Source organism: Antechinus flavipes, chromosome 5 (genome assembly GCF_016432865.1).
Source record: "Antechinus flavipes isolate AdamAnt ecotype Samford, QLD, Australia chromosome 5, AdamAnt_v2, whole genome shotgun sequence".
NCBI lineage: Eukaryota > Metazoa > Chordata > Mammalia > Dasyuromorphia > Dasyuridae > Antechinus > Antechinus flavipes.
This window is the reverse complement of record NC_067402.1, coordinates 238,707,815-238,733,889: the sequence shown is the minus strand read 5'-3', so window position 1 is coordinate 238,733,889 and position 26,075 is coordinate 238,707,815. Positions and strand designations below refer to the sequence as shown.

Genomic DNA, 26,075 nt, shown 5'->3' with positions numbered 1-26,075 from the left:
TGTAATTATAGGTATATATTATTCATACAATATAATATGTGTGGCATGAGTGGCCCTGACCCCCTATCTGAGGGGCTACGTCTGTTACATTTCACCCTTTCCCTAGCATTTTTTTAATAATCTAAAAGGGTTGGAGAGGTCCTTGATTTCTGCTATTGTCCAGAACTCCATAGATGTTGGCCCAATTTTAGAAGTCCCAAACACTCTGTTCCCATTTAACTACTTAACACCAGATAAATAAATTTTATTTCAAAAGTATAATAAGAGCAAACATACAAATACCTTTTCCAGCACCTTATAGGCATAATCCTTCCATACTATCAACATTAAACCACGAATGCTGGGCTCCAAGATTCTCACTCTGTTCACCGAGAACTGAAAAAGACAAAGGAAACAAGACCAAAACCTTAACCTCACATCTCATAGGACCATATGAGGTGGGAGAAGACGGTCTTCAGGCCCTTCCATCTTGTGCTGGAGACAGGCTGGTACTGATCTTAAGAATTAGACAGTTCTGAAAAGTTGCTCTCCAACACTTGGTAGGCCAATACAGAATGTACCAGTTCTTCAGTCTCATAGAAGCAGGTCTCCAATGCCTCCTCTGTATCTCATCATAGGTGATATGGATTTGTGCCAAACTCCTATCCCAAGTATTATTAATTTGGATAGCAAATATGTTTTATTTTATCTCTATTTTATTTTAAAAATAGGACCCACCTAAATTGCATTTTAAAAATTTCATTTAAAACTGAGACATTTCCTCTTGCTTATAAACTTTTTTAAAAAGTAAGTTCCTCATTCCCTACACAGCTTCCCCCACTTCCCTACCCCAAATCTTGCTTCTGAAATGGAAAATATAATTTTGGCTTCTTAAATAAATTCACAGAATCTGGAGCAGAGGTTAACAGCAGCAGCACAGCGACACACAGTGGTATAAGAGGGAAGCACTGGAATCCATTAATATTTATTACAAAGCAACCAGTTAAAGAAATAAATGTTCTTACACCTGTTTCCTAGACTTATAAGGCATTAACTACACAGGAATCTCAGCTACCTGGTGTAACACAGAATTACCCTATGAAGTCCTTTTGTTATGCCAAACTCCCTTATACCAACCCACTTTTTTTTTTTTAACCTCTACTCCCCAGTGAATAGTGCTATATTTACACATAGATGTTTTATATGAAAAAGACAAACAGAAATAGAGAGGGGTGGGAAAGGGGGGGAAGGAGAGAGAGAGGGAGGGAGGGAGGAGAGAGAGAAAGCGAGAGGGAGAGGGAGAAGAAGTGAGAAAGAGAGAGGGAGAGGGAATTTTATAATAAGACTCATAAGGAGGTCAGTTCATGGAGTGAAATGTAAGAAGACTAGAAAGACAAAAGTGCTTATGAAGGACTTTAAAAGCCAAAAGAATGACTTTACATTTAATCCTGGAGTTTACTGAGTAGGGGAGTGTCATGTTCAGACCTGTACTTTAGGAAGATCACTGGAAGTTAAGTAAAAAATGGACTGGAATGGAACTTGAGGCAAAGAGATAGACTAATAGTTTATTGCAATGTTCCTTATTAAGGCATCCAGAGGCCTTGTCAATAGATTGTGTAAGGAGAATGAATGATATTAAGGAGTGGAGAATGACACTTAAGATTGTGGGCCTGGTTTTCTGGGAGGAGGATGGTACTGTTAGCTATAATGAGAAAGTTAGAAAGAGTAGGGTTGGAGTGGAAGAAAATGAGTTAAGTTTTGGAAATGTGTTGACATCCATAAGACATTCAGTTTCAGAGGTCTAAAAAGGAGATTGGAGAAAGGAAAAAATAGATCTGCAAATTGTCAGCATAGAGATGATAATTGAATCCATATCATCAGACTCAATAGCATAGTGGGAGAAGAGGCTAGGACAAAGACTTGGGGACACAGTGGCCGGTATGCAGAGCTTGGATGGATAGCTACGAAAGGAAGAGCAGTGAAATTGGTTGGAGACCCAGGAGGAAATAGTATTATGAACATATAAAGCAGAGATTATAAAGTGAAAAGAATGGTCAATAGTATCAAAGATTGCAGAAAGATCAAGAAAATGGAGATTGAGGACAGACTGCTAGAATTAGCAATTAAGAAATTATTTGTAATTTCAGGGTAAGAATTCAGACTTCAGAGTTAAGAAGGAATGTGACCACTCTGGCTAACTAACTTAACTTTAAAGTAGCTTTAAATGTAGCTTTCTAAAGCCATATTTTAAAGAACAGTGACAGGAAATCTTGTCTATCATAAAGTATTTTCTCACTGAGATTTCCCCAAACCTGTGAAAACTTACTTTCTGAAAGTGACAAACAAGCAAATAATAGTGAGCACAGAGGCAGTGTTGGTGCCAAGAATATCTGGGCTCAAGACCTACATTTGACACATTATATAGGCTGTGTGACTTGGAACTAGTATTGTACACAATTCTATAACATCATAAATTGCAGATTTTCAAGGGAACTAATGAAAAAAAAAATAAACAAACAAATGAAGGTGGCCTAGCTGCATCAGATCTAAAACTATATTATAAAGCAGCAATCACCAAAACCATTTAGTATTGGCTAAGAAATAGACTAGTTGATCAGTGGAATAGGTTAGGGTCACAGGACAAAACAGTCAATAACTTTAATAATCTAGTGTTTGACAAACCCAAAGACCCCATCTTTTGGGACAAGAATTCACTGTTTGACAAAAACTGCTAGGAAAATTGGAAATTAGTATGGCAGAAACTAGGGATTGACCCACACTTAACACCATAGACCAAGATAAGGTCAAAATGGGTTCATGATATAGGCATAAAGAATGAGATTATAATAAATTAGAAGAACATAGGATAGTCTACCTCTCAGACTTGTGGAGGAGGAAGGAATTTATGACCAAAAAAGAACTAGAGATCATTATTGATTACAAAATAGAAAATTTTGATTATATCAAATTTTTGTTCAAACAAAACCAATGCAGACAAGATTAGAAAGGATAAGTAAACTGGGAAAATATTTTTACCATATTAATTTCCAATTTTCCCAGCAATTTTTGGGATGAATGAGTAAATTACCATTTGCAACATGGATCAATGGAAGAACATTACTTCTCTTCTACCAGTCAGTTCTTCTCTTAATCTCACTTATCACACTCATACTACATGATTAATGAACAAAAATTTGTTAAGCATCTCCTACTGTATACTAAGCATCTCCTACTGTATACTAGATACTGTAAGGCATTAGAGATATGAATACAAATAACAAAGTAAAACACCCTTTGCTGTCAGGGAATTTATGCTCTACTAGAGGGAGGACTGATTAAACTCAAATAGGATTTTCTGGATATTTTTATAATAAAAATAAATAAATAAGGCATAACTATTATCTCTTTTGAGCTCTAATCACATATTAACTACCATTAAAGATATTTTTAAGCTTTTATCAGTTTAATTGGCATTATTAACATTTTATCTATTTTTATTAAAACTAGACAATCCATAAAATAAAAGTCAAGTCCTGATTTGTAGCATTTGACAATTTCTTTTTTTAGCCCTAAAGAAACTTTATTAAGCATAATAAGAATGCTTATATGATTTCAGTTTGACATATTCAAAGTTACCTAAAATTTTCACATGGTAAGCTGATATATTTGAAAAGCTGATTAGATTTGCTCACTTGCCTCTTTTTTTATTATTGTTATTTTAATGGTTATACATATATATATTAACTTTTAAATACACATTTCTTTATGAATTATGTTGGGAGAGAAAAATCAGAACAAAAGAGAAAAATCATGAGAGAAAAAGGAAACAGAAAAAAGTGAACATAGCATGTGTTGACTTACATTTAATCTCCATAGTTTTCTTCTGGATGCAGATGATGTTTTCTATCTTAAATTTATTGGGATTGCCGTGGATTACTGAACCGTTGAGAGTCAAGTCTTTCATAGTTGATCATTGAACAATCTTGCTGTTACTATGTACAATGTATTGCCGATTCTGCTACATTTTTGCACATGTGGGTCCTTTCCTCTTTTATGATTTCCTTAGGATACAGATCCAGTAGTGGCACTGCTGGGTCAAAAGGTATGCACAGTTTTATAGTCCTTTGGGCATAGTTGCAAATTGCTCTCCAGAATGGTTAGATCAGTTCACAAATCCATCAACAATGCATTAGTTTTCCTACATCACAACATTTGTCATTATCTTTTCCTGTCATCTTAGCCAATCTGAGAGGTGTGAGGTGGTAGCATTAAATATTTCAAACAATTCCTATAAGCACCTCAATGTGTCCAAAATGGAATTCATCATCTTCCCCAAAATTTACCCTTCTTCTGAACTTTCCTGTTACTGTCAAGGGTATTCTTTGGATCTCGCTCTTGGGATCACCCCAAATACCCAATCATTTGCCAAACTTTATCGTTTCTCTAGCCATAATGTCTTTACACATGTCCCATTCTTTCTGTTCATGCAGTCGCCACCCTTATTCCTCTTATCACCTCTTGCCTAGACTAAATAACAATCACACGTACACCTCTTTCAGCAGTCAAGAGGTAGTCCAAAACAAATCTTATGTCAGGAAATCCAATGATTTCTGTGGATTTTGAAGTCCTGCAATAATTTCCTAATTGCATCTCTCAAAATTACAATCAATGCCTTATAACACCATATACCAAGATAAGATCAAAATGGGTCTATGACCTAGGCATAAAGAACGAGATTATAAATAAATTAGAGGAACATAGAATAGTTTATCTCTCAGACTTGTGGAGGAGAAAGAAATTTGTGACCAAAGATGAACTAGAGACCATTACTGATCACAGAATAGAAAATTTCGATTACATCAAATTAAAAAGCCTTTGTACAAATAAAACTAATGCAAACAAGATTAGAAGGGAAGCAACAAACTGGGAAAACATTTTCACAGTTAAAGGTTCTGATAAAGGCCTCATTTCCAAAATATATAGAGAACTGACTCAAATTTATAAGAAATCAAGCCATTCTCCAATTGATAAATGGTCAAAGGATATGAACAGACAATTTTCAGAGGATGAGATTGAAACTATTACCACTCATATGAAAGAGTGTTCCAAATCATTATTGATCAGAGAAATGCAAATTAAGACAACTCTGAGATACCACTACACACCTGTCAGATTGGCTAAGATGACAGGAAAAAATAATGATGAATGTTGGAGGGGATGCGGGAAAACTGGGACACTAATGCATTGTTGGTGGAGTTGTGAACGAATCCAACCATTCTGGAGAGCAATCTGGAATTATGCCCAAAAAATTATCAAAATGTGCATATCCTTTGATCCAGCAGTGTTTCTATTGGGCTTATATCCCAAAGAAATACTAAAGAAGGGAAAGGGACCTGTATGTGCCAAAATGTTTGTAGCAGCCCTGTTTGTAGTGGCTAGAAACTGGAAAATGAATGGATGCCCATCAATTGGAGAATGGCTGGGTAAATTGTGGTATATGAATGTTATGGAATACTATTGTTCTGTAAGAAATGACCAGCAGGATGAATACAGAGAGGCTTGGAGAGACCTATATGAACTGATGCTAAGTGAAATGAGCAGAACCAGGAGATCATTATACACTTCGACAACGATATTGTATGAGGACATATTTTGATGGAAGTGGATTTCTTTGACAAAGAGACCTGAGTTTCAATTGATAAATGACGGACAAAAGCAGCTACACCCAAAGAAAGAACACTGGGAAACGAATGTGAACTATCTGCATTTTTGTTTTTCTTCCCGGATTATTTATACCTTCTGAATCCAATTCTCCCTGTGCAACAAGAGAACTGTTCGGTTCTGCAAACATATATTGTATCTAGGATATACTGCAACATATCCAACATATAAAGGACTGCTTGCCATCTAGGGGAGGGGGTGGAGGGAGGGAGGGGAAAAAAATCGGAACAGAAATGAGTGTAAATATAATGTAATTATTAAATAAAAAAAATTTAAAAAAATAAAAATAAAATAAAAAAAAATAAAAAAAAATAAAAAAAAAAAACAATCAATGCCTTATACAATGATTTTCCTAAAATAAAGGTCTAGCCATCTGATAAAAAATAAACTGCAGTGCCTCCTTATGACTTTTAGGATCAAATATGATCTCTTTTGTTTGGCATTTAAAATTCTTCATAACCTGTCCATTTCCTAACTCTTCTTTCACAAAATTCTCCTCCACACCTTGTATGGTTGATCTGTACAAGATTTTGTGCTATTCCTCACTATCTTTTTGTACTGCTTCCTATACCTGGAATGCTTTCCCTCCTCTCTTACACCCTTCTAAATCTATTCCTTCCTCCTATAAGAGGCTTTTCTTGGACCCCTCAATTGTTAGTGTTTTCCCTTCTAAGGATACTGTGTGTGCATACTTTTATAGATGTCTCCCATTATTAACACATAAGTTCCTTGAAGACAGGAACCATTCTTGCTCTTTCTTTGTATCCTTAACACTTAGTATCCTTAGTACAATGGATATAGTATTTTATAAATTTTTTATAGTAGGAGTTTTATAAATAAATGTATATTGACTAAACCATTACAGCAATGGTAATTACAATGTAATTGGATTTTAAATATTTTCTGTTCATAAATTTTCTTTTAAGACCTTAATCCAAGTACACCCTCCTCCCCCAAGAACAACAACATAAAAAAGTAATAACTGGCAAAACACTTTGTTGGTTTCCTTTTCATTAAAAGAAAAGTGTGCCAGGTACTGTATGAAAATTTTATGAACTTTTATGAAAATTTAGTACCAATGTTCTTCAATATTTTTTATCTGATTTTTGTTGCTCTATAAAGTTGCCTTCATGTATATAGTTGCAATAATTAGATTTATTGCTTTTTGAGTATTGCTTTGTTTACTCTGTCAGTATTCCTCTTGTTATATAATACAATATATTACGAAAATTATTGAAACCTCAACCCCATTTAATGAAGAGACAATGTCACTAAATTTATGTCATTTCCTATAGCAACAGAAGATTATTTAAGACATTTAGCAACTTTTGGATTTGATAGAACTAGAGAATGCAATTCTATTTTTTGCTCTCTTTCTTTTAAAAACCCATTTATAATGAACTCAAATTCCTTTGAATGTATTTATGTAACCCATCACTTTTGAAGTTGTGAACGTTATAGGACAAAAACAGAATTGGCATAATAATCCTCTTGTTCTGGGGTTCCCTATAACCAATTTTGTGATAGACAAAGGAAAAGCAATGTATGCCATGTTGTTGTTCAGTCATGCTTGACTCTTCATGACTCCATTTGCAAAGGTACTGAAATACTTTACCATTTCCTTCTCTAGCTCATTTTACAGATGAAAAACTGAGGCAAAAACTAGGATCACATAGCTAGCAGTCGCCTGAGGTTGGATTTGAACCATTTAGATGAGTCTACCTAATTCCAAGCCCACTGTATCCATTGCACCACCTAGCTGCCTACTGAAGCCCATACTCTTAAATTTTAAAATTTAGCAAGATTCTCATATTGATAGAGAAATAACTAAAGAAATTATGACAAATGAATATAATGAAATAGTATGAAATCACGACAAATGATTAATATCATGAAAATAGAACAAGGGAAGTTTTGAAAGACATGTAAATTATCTAGGGGACCAATGTTGAATGTTTGTCAACAGTGACAGCCAAAAAAGCTGATGTAAACTTGTTTCATTGCAGGTATAACTTCCAAGCACAGAAGGATAATTTCACAAGACGATGAGTATTTTGCCACTTCCATTTTTTGTCCTACTCCATACACTTAATAAATAGTATTTATATTCAATTCAATGTATTCCTTTCACAGGTCCAAATTAGATTTCATGAAGAACAAGTTAGACTTCATGAAGAAGTTGAGATTATTGAATCCACTTTTTTTTTTTTAAAACAAACGAACACTAGTATCTCTCCTGGGCAGTTCAGTACCAAATGTGAGCATTCCAAGCAACAAAATAACTTCATCTTATAGTTTATAAATTGTATAAACTTCCTCAGTTTTGTCATTTACAAAATTGGACTAGACTAAAAGTCTGGACTAGAGAATTTCTAAGGTCCATTAGTGTTGGAATCCTTACTAACTGCTAACTAATTAGAGTTGATCTAATCTTACAAGAAGATGTTTTGGCCAGAACCTGAAACTAGGTACTAAGTAGAACTAATCAATACAAGGCTTGTGTTCACACCTTTACTCATTGGAGTTCAATGAGTTCACACCTCCCTTGAAGCTCTTTGGGAGCATAAATAGAGCTTCAATGGGCCAGTCGAGGAGCTGGAGAGAGGAAGACGCTACAAGTCGAGATTTCACTGGAATGACATGAAGACTGGAGCTGGCTGGAGGCTGAAGATTTTAAAGTTCTTTTGACAGTCTCATTGTTAGCCTTTTCCACCTGTGGAAATTTAAGCAGATCCTCTTCCCCAAGCAGTTAACCTATTTTGTTATCAATGATTTATCTTGAATCAGGATTCTACTGTCATTAAGGTATAACCATCTATTGGTTTGCCAAAGCTTACTTTTAGTAAATAAGCTACTTCCCTCATTAATTCCAAAATTATTTTTTAGACAATATAAAGCTCAAACAATTCAGTGGCCAACTTTCGATAATTTGGTTATTTCCAGAAATGGCAATGTGTCAAAAGTTATGCCTCAGCTTATTATTTCTCATAATTGTTTCTCCACAATATAAAGCACTGACCAAAACACTTTATCTGGTACACTCCCTATGTCTTCTATGTAATAATAAACCTCATTTTTTATGACAAGGCTACATCCTGTCCTACAATATTACTTGTACTCTGGGCATACATCTGACATTATTATTAGTTAACAACACTAGCTACTATTTAATATTATTTCAGTTAACCTGCATCATAATTTCTGCTTTCCAATCTAGGCGTTCTAATTCAGATGTCACAAAACTCAATTTTCATTCAACATCTTTGCCTGTAACAGTGTGGCATTGGTATGTTTAAGTAATTTTATTTTTTCCAATTATATGTAAAGACAATTTTTAGTATTGATTTTTACATGATTTTGAGTTCCAAACTTTTCTCCTTCCTCTTGCTAAATGGTAAACAATTTGATATAGGTTAAATATGTGCAATAATGTCATATTTCCATATTAGTCCCACTTGTGAAAGAACAGAAAAAGAAAAAGCATGACAAAATAGTAAAAAAAAAAATTTCAATCTACATTCTGAGTTCATAGGTTCCTTATGTATATGTAGATAGCATTTTCCATTATGAGTCCTTTCTAATTGTCTTGGATCACAGTGTTGCTGTGAAGAGTTTAAGCCATTCATAGCTGATCACCACATCCTGATTCTGCTCATTTCATTTTGTACCAATGCATAAAAGTCCATCCACATTTTTCAAAATTTGCCTGGCATTGGTATCATTTTGGATTTCTTAATTGTAAAAATCTTGTAAAAAACACTTACCTTTAAAATATGGTTGTGTTTTTCTGTTTGATATGTGGATTTAAGTCACTAATTAAAAGAGGATAAGTTTACTAAGATTAACATTTGAATAGTTTATTTTCATAGAATTACTAAAGAAATGCAAAATATTTTAGAGACCTAACCTTTATTTTCATCATATAAGTTTTGAGAAGCAAAAATTGTAGGCACATCAGTTGAAGAAGTTATGCAGACTGATTTCAGAAAAGCCTGGCAGAACTAATATTAATTGATGCTGACTGAAGTGAACAGAATCAAGAAAACATTGTACACAGTTAACATTAAGATTACATAATGATCTACTGTGATGGACTTTACAGTAATGCAGTGATTCAAGATAATTCCAATAGACTTGAGATGGAAAATGTCATCTACTCCAGAGAGAGAACTATGGAGACTGAATGTGGATCAAAGCATCCACCTTTTTTCTTTGTTTTCTTTCTTGTGTTTTTTTCCCATTTTTTTTACAAGATGACAAATATGGAAATATATTTAAAAGTATTTAAAATACATGTGTAACTTGTATCAACTTCTATGCTGTCTTAAGAAGGGGGGGATACACGGCAGGGAAGAAGAAAAAATTGTAACACAAAATCTTATAAAATGAATGTTGAAAACTATATTGTTTTTGTAAAAACAAAATACTATTAAGGAAAAAAAGGAAGAAAAATAAAGTTCTATGAAGGAAAAAAAAGAAGTTCTGGGCATTATAGGACATTGAGGTGCTAGAGAGTGCTTAAAGCAGGCAACTATAGTGATCATAAGCTGCGAGTCCTTGCATTATAATAATCTATTGAGGGACAAGACAAAGGAGAACACTTGGAATGGAGAAGAGAAATGATAATACTCCAAGAAATTAAAGAGTTATCATAGATTAGATTTCTGTTTGACCTGAAAAGATAGCAAAAGGAGCAATAGGTTGAAATCATTGAAGTCAGCTTAAGCTTGGTGTTTAAAAACTTTTTCTTCCCAGCAATAAAAGTTGTCCAGAGCACTCTCTAGGATAGGGCTGCCTTGGGAATTTTCAGATGACAAAATTAAAACCATCTATTATGGTTATATGAAAAAATGCTCTAAATCACCATTGATTAGAGAAATGCAAATTAAAACAAATCTGGGGTACCACTTTACACCTCTCAGATTGGCTAAAATGATAGGAAAAGATAAATGTTGGAGGGTATGTGGCAAAATTGGACTATAAAACTGCATACCCTTTGACCCAGCAGTTATTATTGGCTTTGTATCCCAAAGAAATCATAAAAGAGGGAAAAGGATGCACATTTACAAATGTTTATAGCAGCTTTTTGTACTAACAAAGAATTGGAAAACGAGTGGGTGCCCATCAATTGGGGAAAGACTGAACAGTGTGGTATGTGATGATAATGGAATATTATTTTCTTTAAAAAAAAAGGTGAGCAAGCTGATTTTAGAAAGACCTGGAAAGATTTACATGAACTAATGCTGAATGAAACAAGCAGAATCAGAAATACATTGTACACAATAACATCAAGAACATGAGATGATCAACTATGAAAGATTTGGTTCTTTTCAGAGGTTCAGTGATCCAAAGAAATCCTAATAGACTCTGGACAGAAAATACCATCTATATCTAGAAATAGAACTAAGGAGAATGAATGTATGCTCACTTCTTTATTCAGTTTTTTTTAACCTCTCCCATAATTTTTCCCTTTTGCTCAGATTTTTCTCTCCAAAAATGATTCATAAAGCAATGTGTTAAAAAAAAAAAAGTCCAGAAATAACCCTAAGCAATTTCTAATATAATTGAAAGTTTTTAGGAAAGAAAAAGAGTACATCTCTTAGGACAAGATGATATGCACTAAGTGCTAGAAATATAACACCTTAAAAAGGCACTTTTCTTTATTATAGATTGAATTTTTTTACCTTTAAAAAATCTCAAAATTTCCAAAACAAATTGTACAAGTTTGTCTAGTTCATATTAAAAATGAAAATTCCATTTTCCAATTTGCATTAATTAATTACCTTTCATGCCCCAAGGCAAATGAAATTATTTCTTAATAACTACCTCTAACATTTAAAGTTTAAAAATGGAAAGTTCTATTTGGTATGGGTAACAAATAGAGTAGTTGATCAATGGAATCGTTTAGGCTCACAAGACAAGTGAATGACAATAGTACTCTAGTGTTTGATAAATCCAAAGACTCCAGCTTCTGGAATAAGAACTATTTGATATTGTATGAGGACATATTTTGATGGAAGTGGATTTCTTTGACAAAGAGACCTAATTGAGTTTCAATTGATAAATGACAGAACAGAAGCAGCTACACCCAAAGAAAGAACACTGGGAAACGAATGTGAACTATCTGCATTTTTGTTTTTCTTCCTGGGTTATTTATACCTTCTGAATCCAATTCTCCCTGTGCAACAAGAGAACTGTTCGGTTCTGCAAACATATATTGTATCTAGGATATACTGCAACATATCTAACATATATAGGACTGCTTGCCATCTAGGGGAGGGGGTGGAGGGAGGGAGGGGAAAAATCGGAACAGAAACGAGTGCAAGGGATAATGTTGTAAAAAAATTACCCTGGCATGGATTCTGTCAACATAAAGTAATTATTAAATAAAAATTTAAAAAAAAAATAAATAAAATTATTGAGGACCTCAAAAAAAAAAAAAAAGAATCAAACAAAACAAAAAAAATGAATAGAAGAAAATGAACAAAAAAAAAAAACTATTTGACAAAAAATTTCTGAGAAAATCGGAAAATATGTCAGAAACTAGGCATTAACCAAAACCTAACACCTTTTACCAAGGGCAAAATGGGTAAAATTTACACATAAAGGTGATACTATAAGCAAATTAGGAGAACAAAAGGTGGTTTCTCTCAGATCTGTGGAGAAGGAATTTATGGCCAAAGAAAATTATGAAATGCAAAATGAGTAATTTTGATTATATTAAATTAAGGTTTTGTACAAACAAAACCAATGAAGGGATGCAAAAAACTGGGGGAAAAGTTTACATCCAAGGGTCTGATAAAGGCCTCATTTATATAAAAGAGAGAATAGACTCAAATTTGTATTGAGAGTCAAAGGATATTAATTTACTTTTTTATTTATTATAGCTTTTTATTTACAAGATATATGCATGGGCAATTTTTCAGCATTGATCCTTGTAAAACTTTCTATTCCAACTTTTCCCCTCTTTCCTCCACTCCCTCTCCTAGATGGCAGATAAACCAATACATGTTAAATATGTTAAAGTATATGTTAAATACAATATATGTAGAGATATCCATAGTTATTTTGCTGCACAAGAAAAATCGTACTTAGAAATAAGGTAAAATTAACCTGAGAAGGAAATAAAAAATACAAATGGACAAAAACAGAGGGAGTGGAAATGTTATGCTGTGGTTCATATTCATTTCTCAGAGTTCTTTTGCTGGATGTAGCTGTTTCTCTTCATTATTGAACAAATGGAACTGATTTGTTCATCTCATTGTTGAAGAGAGCCACGTCCATCAGAATTGATCAGTATTGTTGTTGAAGTATATAATGATCTCCTGGTCCTGCTCATTTCACTCAGCCTTCTCTCCAGGCCTTTCTGAAATCAAAATATTAATTTTCAAATAAAGATATTAAAACTATTTCTAGTCATATGAAAAAATGCTCTAAATCACTATTGATTAGAGAAATGCAACTCTGAGATAACACTAAACACTTCTCAGATTGGCTAATAGGAAAAGATAAATGTTGGAGAGGATGTGCGAACACTGGGATACTAATATATTGTTGATGGAGTTGTGGACTGATCCAACTATTCTGGAGAGCAATTTGAAACTGCCCAAAGAGATCATAAAAGAGAGAAAATAATCCATACGCAAATGTTTGTAGCAGCACTTTTTGTTTTTTTAAGGCAAGGAACTGAGCCCATCAATTTGGGGGAATGGCTGATGTTACAGTATATGAATGTTATAGAATATTCTTGTTCTAGGATCTAGGATGATTTCAGAAAAGCCTGGGTAGACTTACATGAACTGAGGCTAAGTGAATGAGTCGAACCAAGAGAGAACATTGTAATGGCAACAAGATTATATGATGATCAATTGTGATGAATATAGCTCTTTTTCAACAATGAGATGATTCAGGACCATTCCAATGGATTTATGATGGAGAGCATCATCTGTATCCAGAAAGAAAACCGTGGGAATTGAATGTGGATTACAACATAGTATTTCTACCTTTTTTGTTTGCTTTTTTCCTCTTAGAAGAACACAGGATAGTTTACCTCTCAGACCTGTGGAAGAGGAATGAATTTATGACCAAAGAAGATCATTATTGATCACAAAATAGAAAATTTTGGTTATATCAAACTGAAAAGTTTTTGCACAAACAAAACTAATGCAGACAAGATTAGAAGGGAAACAATAAACTGGAAAAACATTTTTACAGTCCAAAGTTCTGATAAAGGCCTCATTTCCAAAATATATAGAAAATTGACTCTAATTTATAAGAAATCAAGCCATTCTCCAACTGATAAATGGTCAAAGAATATGAACAATTGTTCATATGAACATGAATTAATGGATAATGGATTCCTTATGGACTATTTCTAGGACTTATGGACACAGATAAATTTTCAGATTGATTCATGTTATTTGTTACATTACTACTAGCCTGTGTTATATTGCTATGTGCTTATGTAAATTATGTGTAATGCCTCTCATATTGATGGATTTATGTATACCATGTATATCTGTTTTGAAGTTCTGGCCCATATTGATGGATTTATGTGTACCCCTTCAGAAACCCACTAATCTGATTTGATTTCCTATTTCCTTTGGTGTTTTCATCTCCCTTCCTGAGATGTCAGGGAAGGCGTGATCACCTTTTAGGTGGGGTTCTCACCTCCTTGAGAAATCAGGGAGGTCATGACCATCCCATGTTCCAAAACAAAAGAAAGGGGGAGATGTTGGAATCCTTACAAACTGCTAACTAATTAGAGTTGATCTAATCTTACAAGAAGATGTTTTGGGCAGAACCTGAAACAAGGTACTAAGTAGAACTAATTAGTACAATGCTTGTGTTTACACCTTTACTCATTGGAGTTCACAAGTATGCCAGCTTCACAAAGTAAACTTTGTACCTTTGTGAATTCACATTAATTCATTAGTCCATTAGTTATAGCCATATGATAAGATGCTCCAAGTCATAATTAATCAGAGAAATGCAAATTAAGACAACTCTGAGATACCACTATACACCTGTCAGATTGGCTAGAATGACAGGGAAAAATAATGCGGAATATTGGAGGGATTGTGGGAAAACTGGTATACTGATACATTCTTGGTTGAATTGTGAATACATCCAGCCATTCTAGAGAACGATTTGGAACTATGCCCAAAAATTATCAGACTGTGCATACCCTTTGATCCAGCAGTGTTACTACTGGGCTTATATCCCAGAGATCTTAAAGAAGGGAAAGGGACCTGTATGTGCAAGAATGTTTGTGGCAGCCCTCTTTATAGTGGCCAGAAACTGGAAACTGAGTGGATGCCCATCAATTGGAGAATGGCTGAATAAATTGTGGTATATTAATGTTATGGAACATTATTGTTCTGTAAGAAATGACCAGCAGGATGATTTCAGAAAGGCCTGGAGAGACTTACATGAACTGATGGTAAGTGAAATGAGCAGGACCAGGAGAGCATTATATACTTTAACAACAATACTATATGATGATCAATTCTGATGGACGTGGCCCTCTTCAACAATGAGACGAACCAAATCAGTTCCAATACAGCAGTAATGAATTGAACCAGCTATACCATAAAATTCCCAATCCCTCTATTTTTGTCTGCCTGCATTTTTGATTTCCTTCACAGGTTAATTGTACACTATTTTCAAGTCTGATTCTTTTTGTACAGCAAAATAACTGTATGGACATGTACACACATATTGTATTTAACTTATACTTCATCACTATTTATAGACATATGAAAATATGCTCCAAATCATTATTAATCAGAGAAATGTAAATTAAGACAACTCTGAGATACCACTACACATCTGTCAGAATGGCTAGAATGACAGGGAAAGATAATGGGTAATGTTGGAGGGGATGTGGGAAAACAGGGACACTGATACATTGTTGGTGGAATTGTGAACACAACCAGCCATTCTGGAGAGCAATTTGGAACTATGCTCAAAAAATTATCAAACTGTGCATACCCTTTGATCCAGCAGTGTTTCTACTGGGCTTATACCCCAAAGAGATACTAAAGAAAGGAAAGGGACCTGTATGTGCCAAAATGCTTGTGGCAGCCCTGTTTGTAGTGGCTAGAAGCTGGAAAATGAAAGGATGTCCATCAATTGGAGAATGGTTGAGTAAATTGTGGTATATGAATGTTATGGAATATTATTGGTCTGTAAGGAATGACCAGCAGGATGAATCCAGAGAGGACTGGCGAGACTTACATGAACTGATGCTGAGTGAAATGAGCAGAACCAGGAGATCATTATATACCTCAACAACAATACTGTTTGAGGATATATTCTGATGGAAGTGGATCTCTTCGATAAAGAGAGCCTTAATTGATCAAAGATGGACAGAAGCAGCTACACCCAGAGAAAGAACACTGGGAAATGAATATAAACTGCTTGCATTTTTGTTTTTCTTCCCGGGTTATTTATACCTTCTGAATTCAATTCTCCCTGTGCAACAAGAAAACTGTTTGGTTCTGCACACATATATTGTATCTAGGATATACTGCAACCCATTCAACATGTAAAGGACTGCTTGCCATCTGGGGGAAGGGGTGGAGGGGAGGGGAAAAATCGGAACAGAAGTGAATGCAAGAGATAATGCTGTAAAAAATTACCTGGCATGCGTTCTATCAATAAAAAGTTATTTTAAAAAATTTTTAAAAATAAAAAACATTCCCCCCCCCAAAAAAAAAACAACTTATACTTCATCATATTTAACATGTATTGGTTAACCTGCCATCTGGGGGAGGGGAAGAGAGGAAAGAGGGAAGGAGGGGAAAAATTGCAACAAAAGATTTTGCAATTGTCAATGCTGAAAAATTACCCATGCATATATGTTATAAACAAAAAGCTGTAATAAAAAAAAAAGAAAATTGTATTATTCAAAAAGATGGAAAAGTTTCATTTTATTTTTTCTTCAATAAATGTTTCTATTATCATCTTCTTTAGACTTAATTATCTGTAAGACAGATATCACATATCCACAGAGTCAGCAATAACTAGCAAAGTAGTGAGCAACAAAATTCAGGTATTTTTTCTTTCAGTTACTTATTATTAGAGAGGAGAGATTCAAGGTTGACTATTCTTGCATACTGCATGCCAAAATTATATAATGGGTTAGGAAATAAATTTAAAATCATAATTTTATCATTACTTTTCTAGGGGCCTATTCAGGAATGGATTATGTCTGCTAGGGAAACATTTGGTGACAAGCAAGGCAACATCTGTGAAAGACAAAGACTTATGGCTTTTAAATTGCATTTTTTTCTTAGGTGAGCAACTGCGTCTAAATTGAATGTGAACCATAACATAACATTTCCACTTCCTGTTTTTGTCTGCTTGCATTTTTGATTTCCTTCTCAGGTTAATTTTACCTTATTTCTAAGCCCAATTTTTCTTATGCAGCAAAATAACTGTATGGCTATGTATACATATATTGTATTTAACATGTCAATACATGTTAAATACATGTCTACCTGCCATCTGAGGGAGAGGATGGGGGGGAAGGAGAAGAAAAGTTGGAACAGTAGACATCTGTTTCTATCTTGACATCACTGAGGAAAAGCACACTAGGCACAGTTTGCATGTTGTCTTTCCATCAGGCTGTAAGCACTTTTTTTGCATTTATGTTGTTGTTGTTTCAAATAATTGTGTTACATACTTCATAATACTCAACCTCCAAACTTCACCCTGGATATCCTTGGAAATCCCCTCTTATCCGGGCAAAAATATCTACCAAAATGCTTAAGGAAAAAAATCAGGATTTTAAATTTTCAGGTTTAGAAGGCATTATTACATAGAAACGAGATAAGCCACACAACCAGACATTTTAGCTTAAAAATTCCTAAGGCATTAAATTCACTAAAGCAGCATGCTTCTCCTGTAGCACATTTGCAAATTTATTCTAATTTAATGATATGGCATTATCTCTTACTTCAGCCACACTCATAAAAGGATGTGCTACACTGTGAGGGCAAATCCTTAAGCAGCTCAAGTTTTCTGAGAAACCTTCCCCAAGGCAACAGAATCCTATTGTCACTAAAATTTCTTCAGGTCAGTTACCAGTTCAAGTTGTTTACTTTTCCTATCCATAATGATAATATGAATAATAATAATAATAATAGAAAGAACTTCCACTCATTCTACTAGTTTTACTAGTTTATTAATATGGTGACTTGTCTTTCAAAGTTTATGTAACCTGGTGATTGATCTGAGCCAATTTGCCCTAGTAACTATAACAGAATGCTAGAGTTGACTCTTCAGAAAACTTGGATTCAATTTTAAACTTTACATTCCTAGTTATGTGACTGAGTCACTTAAAACTTCTAAATCGGTTTCCTCATTTGTAAAATAAGAATAATTCCTGCTCCAACTACCTCATTGGGTTATTGTGAAGAATATGCTTTGTAAATCTAAGCAGTTATTACAACATCAACTCTAGGGTAATCTAGTTATTACAACATCAACTCTAGGGTAATCTACAGTCTATACTGAGTTAAGACTCAGGGGGGTTTAAGAATTTTCAATCTCATGGATAGCAAATACAAATTAAAAATCTTAAAATTACTTAATAATGATGTTTTCTTTTTTAGTATCTACCCACAAACCTCCCATGTTTCATGCTTCTTTTCCTATCCCTTGACAGCTCCTTCCCTTATCCCAAAGTAGATACAAGGTTCCTACATTCTTCTCAAATTTCTCCCCCAAAAAGGTCAAGGGGGCAAATGATCAATATACATTTGGAAAGGTGATATTATATAAATTCAACGAGGCACTTATGTTTATTTATGTACCTTCTATGGTACTCTATACATAGTAGGCAGTCAAAATGTTTGAAATAATAAACCCAAAATAACTATCTTTCATCTAACCATCTCAATGATTTAAAAGTAAATTTCCATTCAATACTATGAATTCCTTATATGAAGATCAATTAAGTGTCTATTTGATAGGCTAACAACATGCAAATTTGAAATATGTACATAGAAGTGCTATGAGAGATTTAAGAGAGAAAAAAATCAGATTAGGCTACAAAGGCTCCGTAGAAACAGCACCTTAACTTGACCTTTAATGATAGATTTTCAACACAACAATATGGCTGAAGAATTACAGCAAAAAAGACAAAGGAAAGCAAGCAGCATTAGATTTAAAACACATTTTTATAACCATAACAAATGGCTATGACTTACTTGTAAATTAAAGAAATACTTTTTTTTTAAACTATCAATGAGGGAAGAGTTCTCAACTAAAAAAAGATGATCATAGAAAATAAAATGGATTTGGAACACAAGGGTCACCCTTTTGTGACCCTTTTTTTTTTGTGATTTTGTGATTCACAAGGGTGAATGTTGAAAACTCTCTTTGCACATATTTTGAAAATAAAAAGCTATTATTAATTTTAAAAAAAATGAACTAGTTTGAATAGGATAGATTGATTTGTTTTGTTTGAATCTTAAGTTACAAAGTAGGGCTTTTTTTGGCAGGTAACAAAAGTAATGAAGAAGAGTATCAATGAAAAACTTAAAGAATACATTCAAGAGTTCAAAAGGGGAACAATCAGAGCAGTCGATACTATTGTGCTCTATTTAATATATACTTTAAAATCACATAATAGAAGTTCTCTTTCACATAAAATTACCTCTTCTGTTCTTTGTACACTAAAATGTTCACGTTCAAGTACTCTAAAGTTACTTTTTTTAAAAAAGGAAGTAGCTCAGTTTATGAAGATACACTGGAAAAAAGTAGGAACCAAGAGGGTTTTTGAATTTATTTAGAAAGCAAGTTATTAAAATTTTTCCAACAGCAGTGTCATGATTCTATGTAAAGAATTAAATAAAATGCTATCCTTTGTTTTGAAATTTTAACCAAAATCTACTTGTTAATAGCCAATGTACAATCCAACAGGTATATTTTTCCTCTTGAAACAAGGAATTCAAGCCTGATTATGAGCACATTATTGATTTCAAAATATACATTCTTGGTCACTAAGTTTTAGATTTTAACAATCTTCTTTTAGAAAAAACAAATCTGTTCTGTATTATTAAGTTGAGCAAATATTCTCAAAGGACCACAGTTCATACTTTTTAACAAAATAAGCAAAATCAAGCAAACAAAATACTAGGATAGAATCAGGAAATCTGTTGAGAATCTAGTAAATGCTTCCTCCAGGCATTAACACAATGCCTTTCAAATCCCTTTAGGAAAAGATGCTTTATGATTTCAAGTGGTTAAAAATTACTCTTTATATCTTAAAAATCTATGTTAAATTTACTTCTTCACTATCTGTTATTTTTTCCTCCAAAGAGCTCAAGATAGTGTTCATTTTTTACTTCTAAGATTTTCATATACAAAAAGTAAAAAAATAGAAGTGAAAAAGAAGCATTTAAGAGGTTGATGCTGTTAATTTTTATGCATGCAGAAACCATCAAACAAGTTTTTTAAAAAAGACTCTTAAGAACTTGGCATGATTCATTCTTTACATGTTTTATGCTATGATAAATTAGTGACTAAGAAAAAGAAATAAGATGGCAAAATTATTTTCAGTTTCTGTCTTTTTCTTCTCTTCTCTAATTTTATCTATACTTGTCTCAAATTCCCCATAAATATTTGTTTTTCTTAATTATTTGCTAGATAAAAACAAGCAACAATTATCAAAACTAATCTTGGATTAAATGTTACTTATATTACCAGAGTGGTTTTCATATGCCATAAGGAGTAAAAAATCGTAACACACAAACTTCACACAACAATAGTAGAACTTTAAAAAAAATCATTCAGTTCAATACTGCAGCATATGGTTAAGTTAAAGGCAGAGTTTTTCCATTTGTTTTCAAACAAGGAGAATCTTTCCCCACACACATACCATTAGGACAAGACATGAGTCTTTCTCTTAACATGTTTGAGAAAAACTTGTATAAACTATATAGCCTATGAAATGATTGAAAAAAGTATAAGTCCTGCCTATAGACCATCTATGATCAGCTCTTTTCTAGCTTCTTCCAGTTCACATTATGTGAATAAAATGATCTACATTAGTCAATTAGAAAGAGGAATAAATATAAGCATGAATTAATTTCTCCCCCTTTAATTTTAATTAGTTCCTCAATTTTCCTTTCTCATTCTATCCCATCTTGTTTGTAGGACAGAAAACAAGTCCTTTTTGTTTTTTAATCTCTGAATCAAAAGCATTTGTGTACATCCTTTACACAGGCAGCATCAACCAAGTAACTTTGATTAAAGTGCCTTGTAATATATCAGGCTAATCCCTGGGGAAACAAAATTAGGTAAAAGAAAAGGGAAAAAGACAAGGAAACAGAAAAAGACAGAAAAATAAAAGAGCTCTTATTTGTAGGGGAAAGAAAATTATCAGTTATCTCAGATATTAGTGACAACAGTGCACTGTTACCTGTAGAACACAAAAAACCCATGATAGCATTAGGACTACTCATCAAAAAGTAAATTAGAAGCCTTGATTACAAAAAATTAAAGATTAAAAACTGTTTTGCTTTACAATATTTCATTTGGAATAATGGTCAAACCTGTCTTCATTCAAAGTTACTAACGTTTAAATTATGAGGGTTTTTTTTTGGGGGGGAAGTGAGAAAAGAGGGACATCTCACTCCACTTTCCTCCCTCCACCCTCTCAAAAGTGCTTATTGTATATCTATTCCAGGTTAAGTTTTGAACATCAAAGTTTTTTAAGTTTGTCTTGGAACAGGCAGGTAGTATTACATAAAAGAATTCCCTACAAGAAGTCACTAGCCCAGAAAAGATAAAAGAAATGAAGAGGCAAAGTGCTTTCCACTCACATAAGAAGGCAGGCCTATTCATTTCAAGCACTTTCATTTACCTCCTCTCTCCCAAATATCCTCAGGAAGATTGTGGACTCTGAAATGAGCAAATGCACTCTTTCAGATAGGATAGTGACTTAATTGGCAAAACCATGACTTAACGATACCAAAGGCACTAAGCCTAGTCTCATCCACTTGAAAAGACAACCTTTACTTTACACAATCATTCTATCCTCCACTTATCTAATTATCTGACTGATTATTATGAGAAGTAAATCCAGGGACCATTCCACTTTCTCAGACATCATATTTACTCATTTTCCAAGCATAACAAATATGGAAAAAATATCAGAACACAACAATCAGTTAATTTCGACAATCTGTGTTCCTCCTGTGTGCACTATTGCTTCAATTTATTAAAATAAACATGTCTTAATAATTTTATCCCCCCCCCAAAGAAAACCTATTAAAATGGGATTCATTTACAAAGTGTGCAATAATATAAATTTTATAATAAATTCTTTCCAGTGTTCATTATGCCACATTATATGAAACTACCTTAACAAACTCAGGAGACTAGAACAGGAGTTCTTATAGTTCCTTATAGAACTTGCTCACAAAAAAACTTCAAAGTGCTGCCTCAGGAGATGAATTTGGTAGGTTAATGACTGTTACTGGGGAAAAAAAGAGGGGTTACATTCTTGTTCCATGCCCACAGATAAGCTGTATATAAAGCTTAAGGGGAAGCCAAAGCAAAAGTGACAGGATCAACATGCTCTATTCAAACATTTCTAGTAATCATTCTACAGCAGAATCAGCAGAGGTCATCATCCTTTCTTTTCAACAACAGAACAAAATGCTGTTTATTAGAAAGGGTTTGAAAGAGACATATTTATGTGGCAACAAACAGCAGCAGTAATTCAAGTAAAGTAAAATGTGAGTATTTTTTAAAACCCTCTTCTATGTGAAGACTTAAGGGTGAAGGAGGAAATGACCCATATTGAGACTATAGATCAAAAGCTTATGCATGTCCACCAAATGTTAATTCACTTTACAGTCACTGACAAGACTACTGTACATGTTTCTGTACCTGTACTTGTAAAAGCAGATAAAATATTTAATATGTAATTTACAATGTATTTTACCAGCTCAGCATACAGAATGAATATAGAATATATCAAAGTAGTTGACAGTTATGGGCTTTTGCTAACCCTGCAAAAATAGTACTTCAGGTGTCTGCTAATAAAAAGGAATCAATTTGCTGTTTAGAAGTGATACAATTCACAACTTACCACAAAATACAAAGGGCTGCAAAAATGTACACATTCCAACAACAACATATATAAGTTATTAAATAATGATTTGATTTAAAAGAATATAAATGAAGCCTTTAATATTTCTACATGCATATTATTCCTTACTAAAGGAAAAAATATATATAAAAAGGCCATTGGTAATTGCTTTGTTAACCGCTGTAGAAAACGCCAATTCTCTTGTCACACACTCCACTAGTTCAGCACTTAAGGTCTCTGCAGTGTTATAAATGTAAGTTTAAAATACTGTTAATTCTATAACTCCATTGGTAAAAGAATGTGATTTGGAATATGGCAGTCTTCATATTGGGGGCAATGATCCACAGTTTTGTTTTCTTGGGCTTTTTTTTGTTTGTTTGTTTGTTTGTTTGTTTTAGAATTTTCTTTAAGAGAATAGTTATCCAGAACAACATCCTCCACTGCTCTGTCCTTGTGGTTCATCATCAATGATTTGTACACCCCGTCTAGCTGCTCCCTGCTGACTGGAACCGTTGCCTTTTGCTCTCTCATCCACTTGAGCTGTTTCAATCATTCCTGAGGAAAAAAACAAATTTTTAAGAAGCTGCCTTCCAATTTTCTCTAACAAGCTTCAAAAGATATTTCTATGATATTAATATCCTGATGTTAGATAATTTTTAAATTAGTTATTTAACTCAACCATTTGTTTTAAAATGGCTACATTAAAACAGTCCCAACTCAGAAAAACTAAATGATACCAAGATGTAATAAAAATTAAATGTCAAATGTCTAGTTACAATGAGTTTTGTGCATCTTTAAACTATCAACCAAGATCTATGTAGACTAGCAGTCATGATACTAAATACTGAAAAACAAAAATGAACTATTTTACTTGGGAAAATCAAAATGTCTAACATTGGTCTTTTAAAAATGTTATTCAGAAAGAATTAAGATTATAGTTAATGGTGAAGATGAACTTGTCATGTAGTAGGGGGAAAAAATAGAGCTATAATTCCATTTCAAGGAACTCCTGGTGAGCAAATTCTATTAATATAAATCTCTAACTTACACCTTTATAGATGCCTGAAGCATGAAGATTTTTGTTTTATTTTATTAACTAAATGATATTTTATTTTTATTTTAAAAATGTCTTCTTTCCCCTCTTACCTTTCCCCACTGAGAAAGAAAAAACAAAACAAAAATATAAACATATATAGTTAAACAAAACAAACAGCCAAGTCTACTGGGCTGTGAAAATACCCAGTTAGCCTATGTTTTTTACAAAAGTATTTCATTTTACAGCAGAACTATCTGACATTATGTAAATAAAGGAAAAGACTGGATCTCAACAGACATTCTTCCCATTCTATAAAAGGGAAACATTGTTACAAAAGATTAGTTTATTAAACTTATGGAAAATAAAAATTGGGCGTCAACATGAGTTTTATTATTGCTATCTCCAAGTTTTTCATCATTTTTCTTGTCCCTTTGTACCTGCAGACTTCTTTTATAAGGTTTTAATGAATATTCTTATTTATAAGGTTTTAATGAATATTCTTATTTATTAAAAAAAAAAACTTCTAATTCTGTTTTTCTGGTTCCTATTATTTCACCAAGCTCTTTCTTTTTTTTTTTTTTTTAATTTAATTTTATTTAATAATAACTTTGTATTGACAGAATCCATGCCAGGATAAATTTTTACACAGCATTATCCCTTGCAATCACTTATGTTTCGTTTTTTCCCCTCCCTCCCTCCTCCCCACCCCCCCAAGATGGCAAGCAGTCCTATATATGTTAAATATGTTGCAGTATATCCTAGATACAATACATATTTGCAGAACCGAACAGTTCTCCCGCTGCACATCACCAAGCTCTTTCAAGATTTCTTTTTGATTCCTACTTTGGAACAGTAACTGAATCAGTAATTTCATTCATGTAGGGAACCTCAAGATAAGCACCCTCTTTCTACCAAAACAGGTAAGCACCGAGTCTTTGCAAGTCTTGAGTTGCCAGAATGTCAAAAGAAGTTTTAAGTGACCCACAATTTGAAAAATCAAAAAAGAAAAGATGTCAGAAATTAGGTCTTCCTGGCTTTGAAGCCAGCTTTTTTTACCCACTATGCTTTTGTTTATCAAGGGCATGATTATTAACTTTTTTAATGAATTGACTGATTACACAGGGAAAAAAAAATTAAACCACAAAAAAAAAATCCCAGAAGTATCATGAACTTTGCTAAACTTTAAAAAAAAATTCTACATAATAAAAAAATTATCAAGATAAAGAGAACTATATTGGAAAAAATGTTTGTGACAACAAATATAAGCACAAAATCTAAAATGTGTAAAGGAATCAATAAACATCAAATAACACACTCTCTTTTCCTTTCAAATGGAAGCCACACCTGATTTTTTTTTTTTTAACAAAAGCACAGAAATTAAACTTCTTTACAAAAGAAGCACTACAATATAAGCTAAGATTGACTTTCATTTCTCCAATCTGAGGGGATATTGTTACTAAGAGCAACTCATTTCTAAACAGAATCAATCTGAATGCACTTACTTTTACAAAGATCAAGAAAAAGTTCCTCAATTCCTTTGTTTTGTTTGGCTGAAGTATGGTAATGCTTTGCTCCCACTGATTCTGAATACCTAGAAAAAAGATTAACTAAATTACGAGATGCCAAAAATTTTAAGTCAAAAAATCCCAAGTCTTATGTGGTATTCAAATTATTCCATATTTATTTTGAGCTATCTTAATATACTCTAAAATAAGAAATATGAATTAAAGCTGATATTTCAATTCAATTTCACATTAGTAGTCCATTAACTTGTTATCCATGTGAAAGTTATTATTTAGACACAAGCTGAATTGAATGGCCTTTTAGAAGCCTACAACTAGGAAAGTATGTGATTCCACAAAGGGATTTAAAAAAAACTTTCAATCTCACTTTTTATGTAACAACTCATTCATACAAATTTTCATCACCAAAAGGTGTACTACCTACCAAATGGTTGTCACTATTGCAACAACCAAGACCAAAGCATGGACAATGTAGTGACTTCCAATATAAGGCTAATTAATATCTAGACCAATTAAATCACAAATCCTTGAAGTATTCAGATATAAAAATGTCATTTTCACTAACAAGAAATTCAAAAATATATGAAGTAACTGATTAAAAGATAAATACAAACATAGAGGTGGGAAAGTAAGAAGGCTTTATTTTTTATTTTTTGCCCAATTTTATTTGGACTTCTTTTTATATCCCTGTCTTCCTACCTTGTAA

The 26,075-nt window shown here is 33.2% G+C and overlaps 1 protein-coding gene and 1 long non-coding RNA gene across 2 annotated transcripts in view; both read right to left on the bottom strand.

Moving 5' to 3' along the window:
• Positions 1–228: 228 nt before the first annotated feature.
• Positions 229–5,932, bottom strand: LOC127564316 (uncharacterized). The gene is made up of 2 exons (XR_007954229.1): positions 3,841–5,932; positions 229–375 (listed from the first exon to the last, which is right to left on the bottom strand). It is a non-coding gene; the product is annotated as an uncharacterized LOC127564316 (long non-coding RNA).
• A 12,834-nt stretch (positions 5,933–18,766) lies between these two features.
• RAB21 (RAB21, member RAS oncogene family) overlaps positions 18,767–26,075 on the bottom strand; it is a 33,283-nt gene continuing 25,974 nt past the window's right edge. Inside the window, exons 6-7 of the mRNA XM_052000775.1 lie at positions 25,349–25,437; positions 18,767–23,365 (exon numbers count right to left, since the gene is read on the bottom strand). Coding sequence (XP_051856735.1) covers positions 23,229–23,365; positions 25,349–25,437 — 226 coding nt within the window. The 3' untranslated portion in view covers positions 18,767–23,228. The remainder of the gene's footprint in view (positions 23,366–25,348; positions 25,438–26,075) is intronic.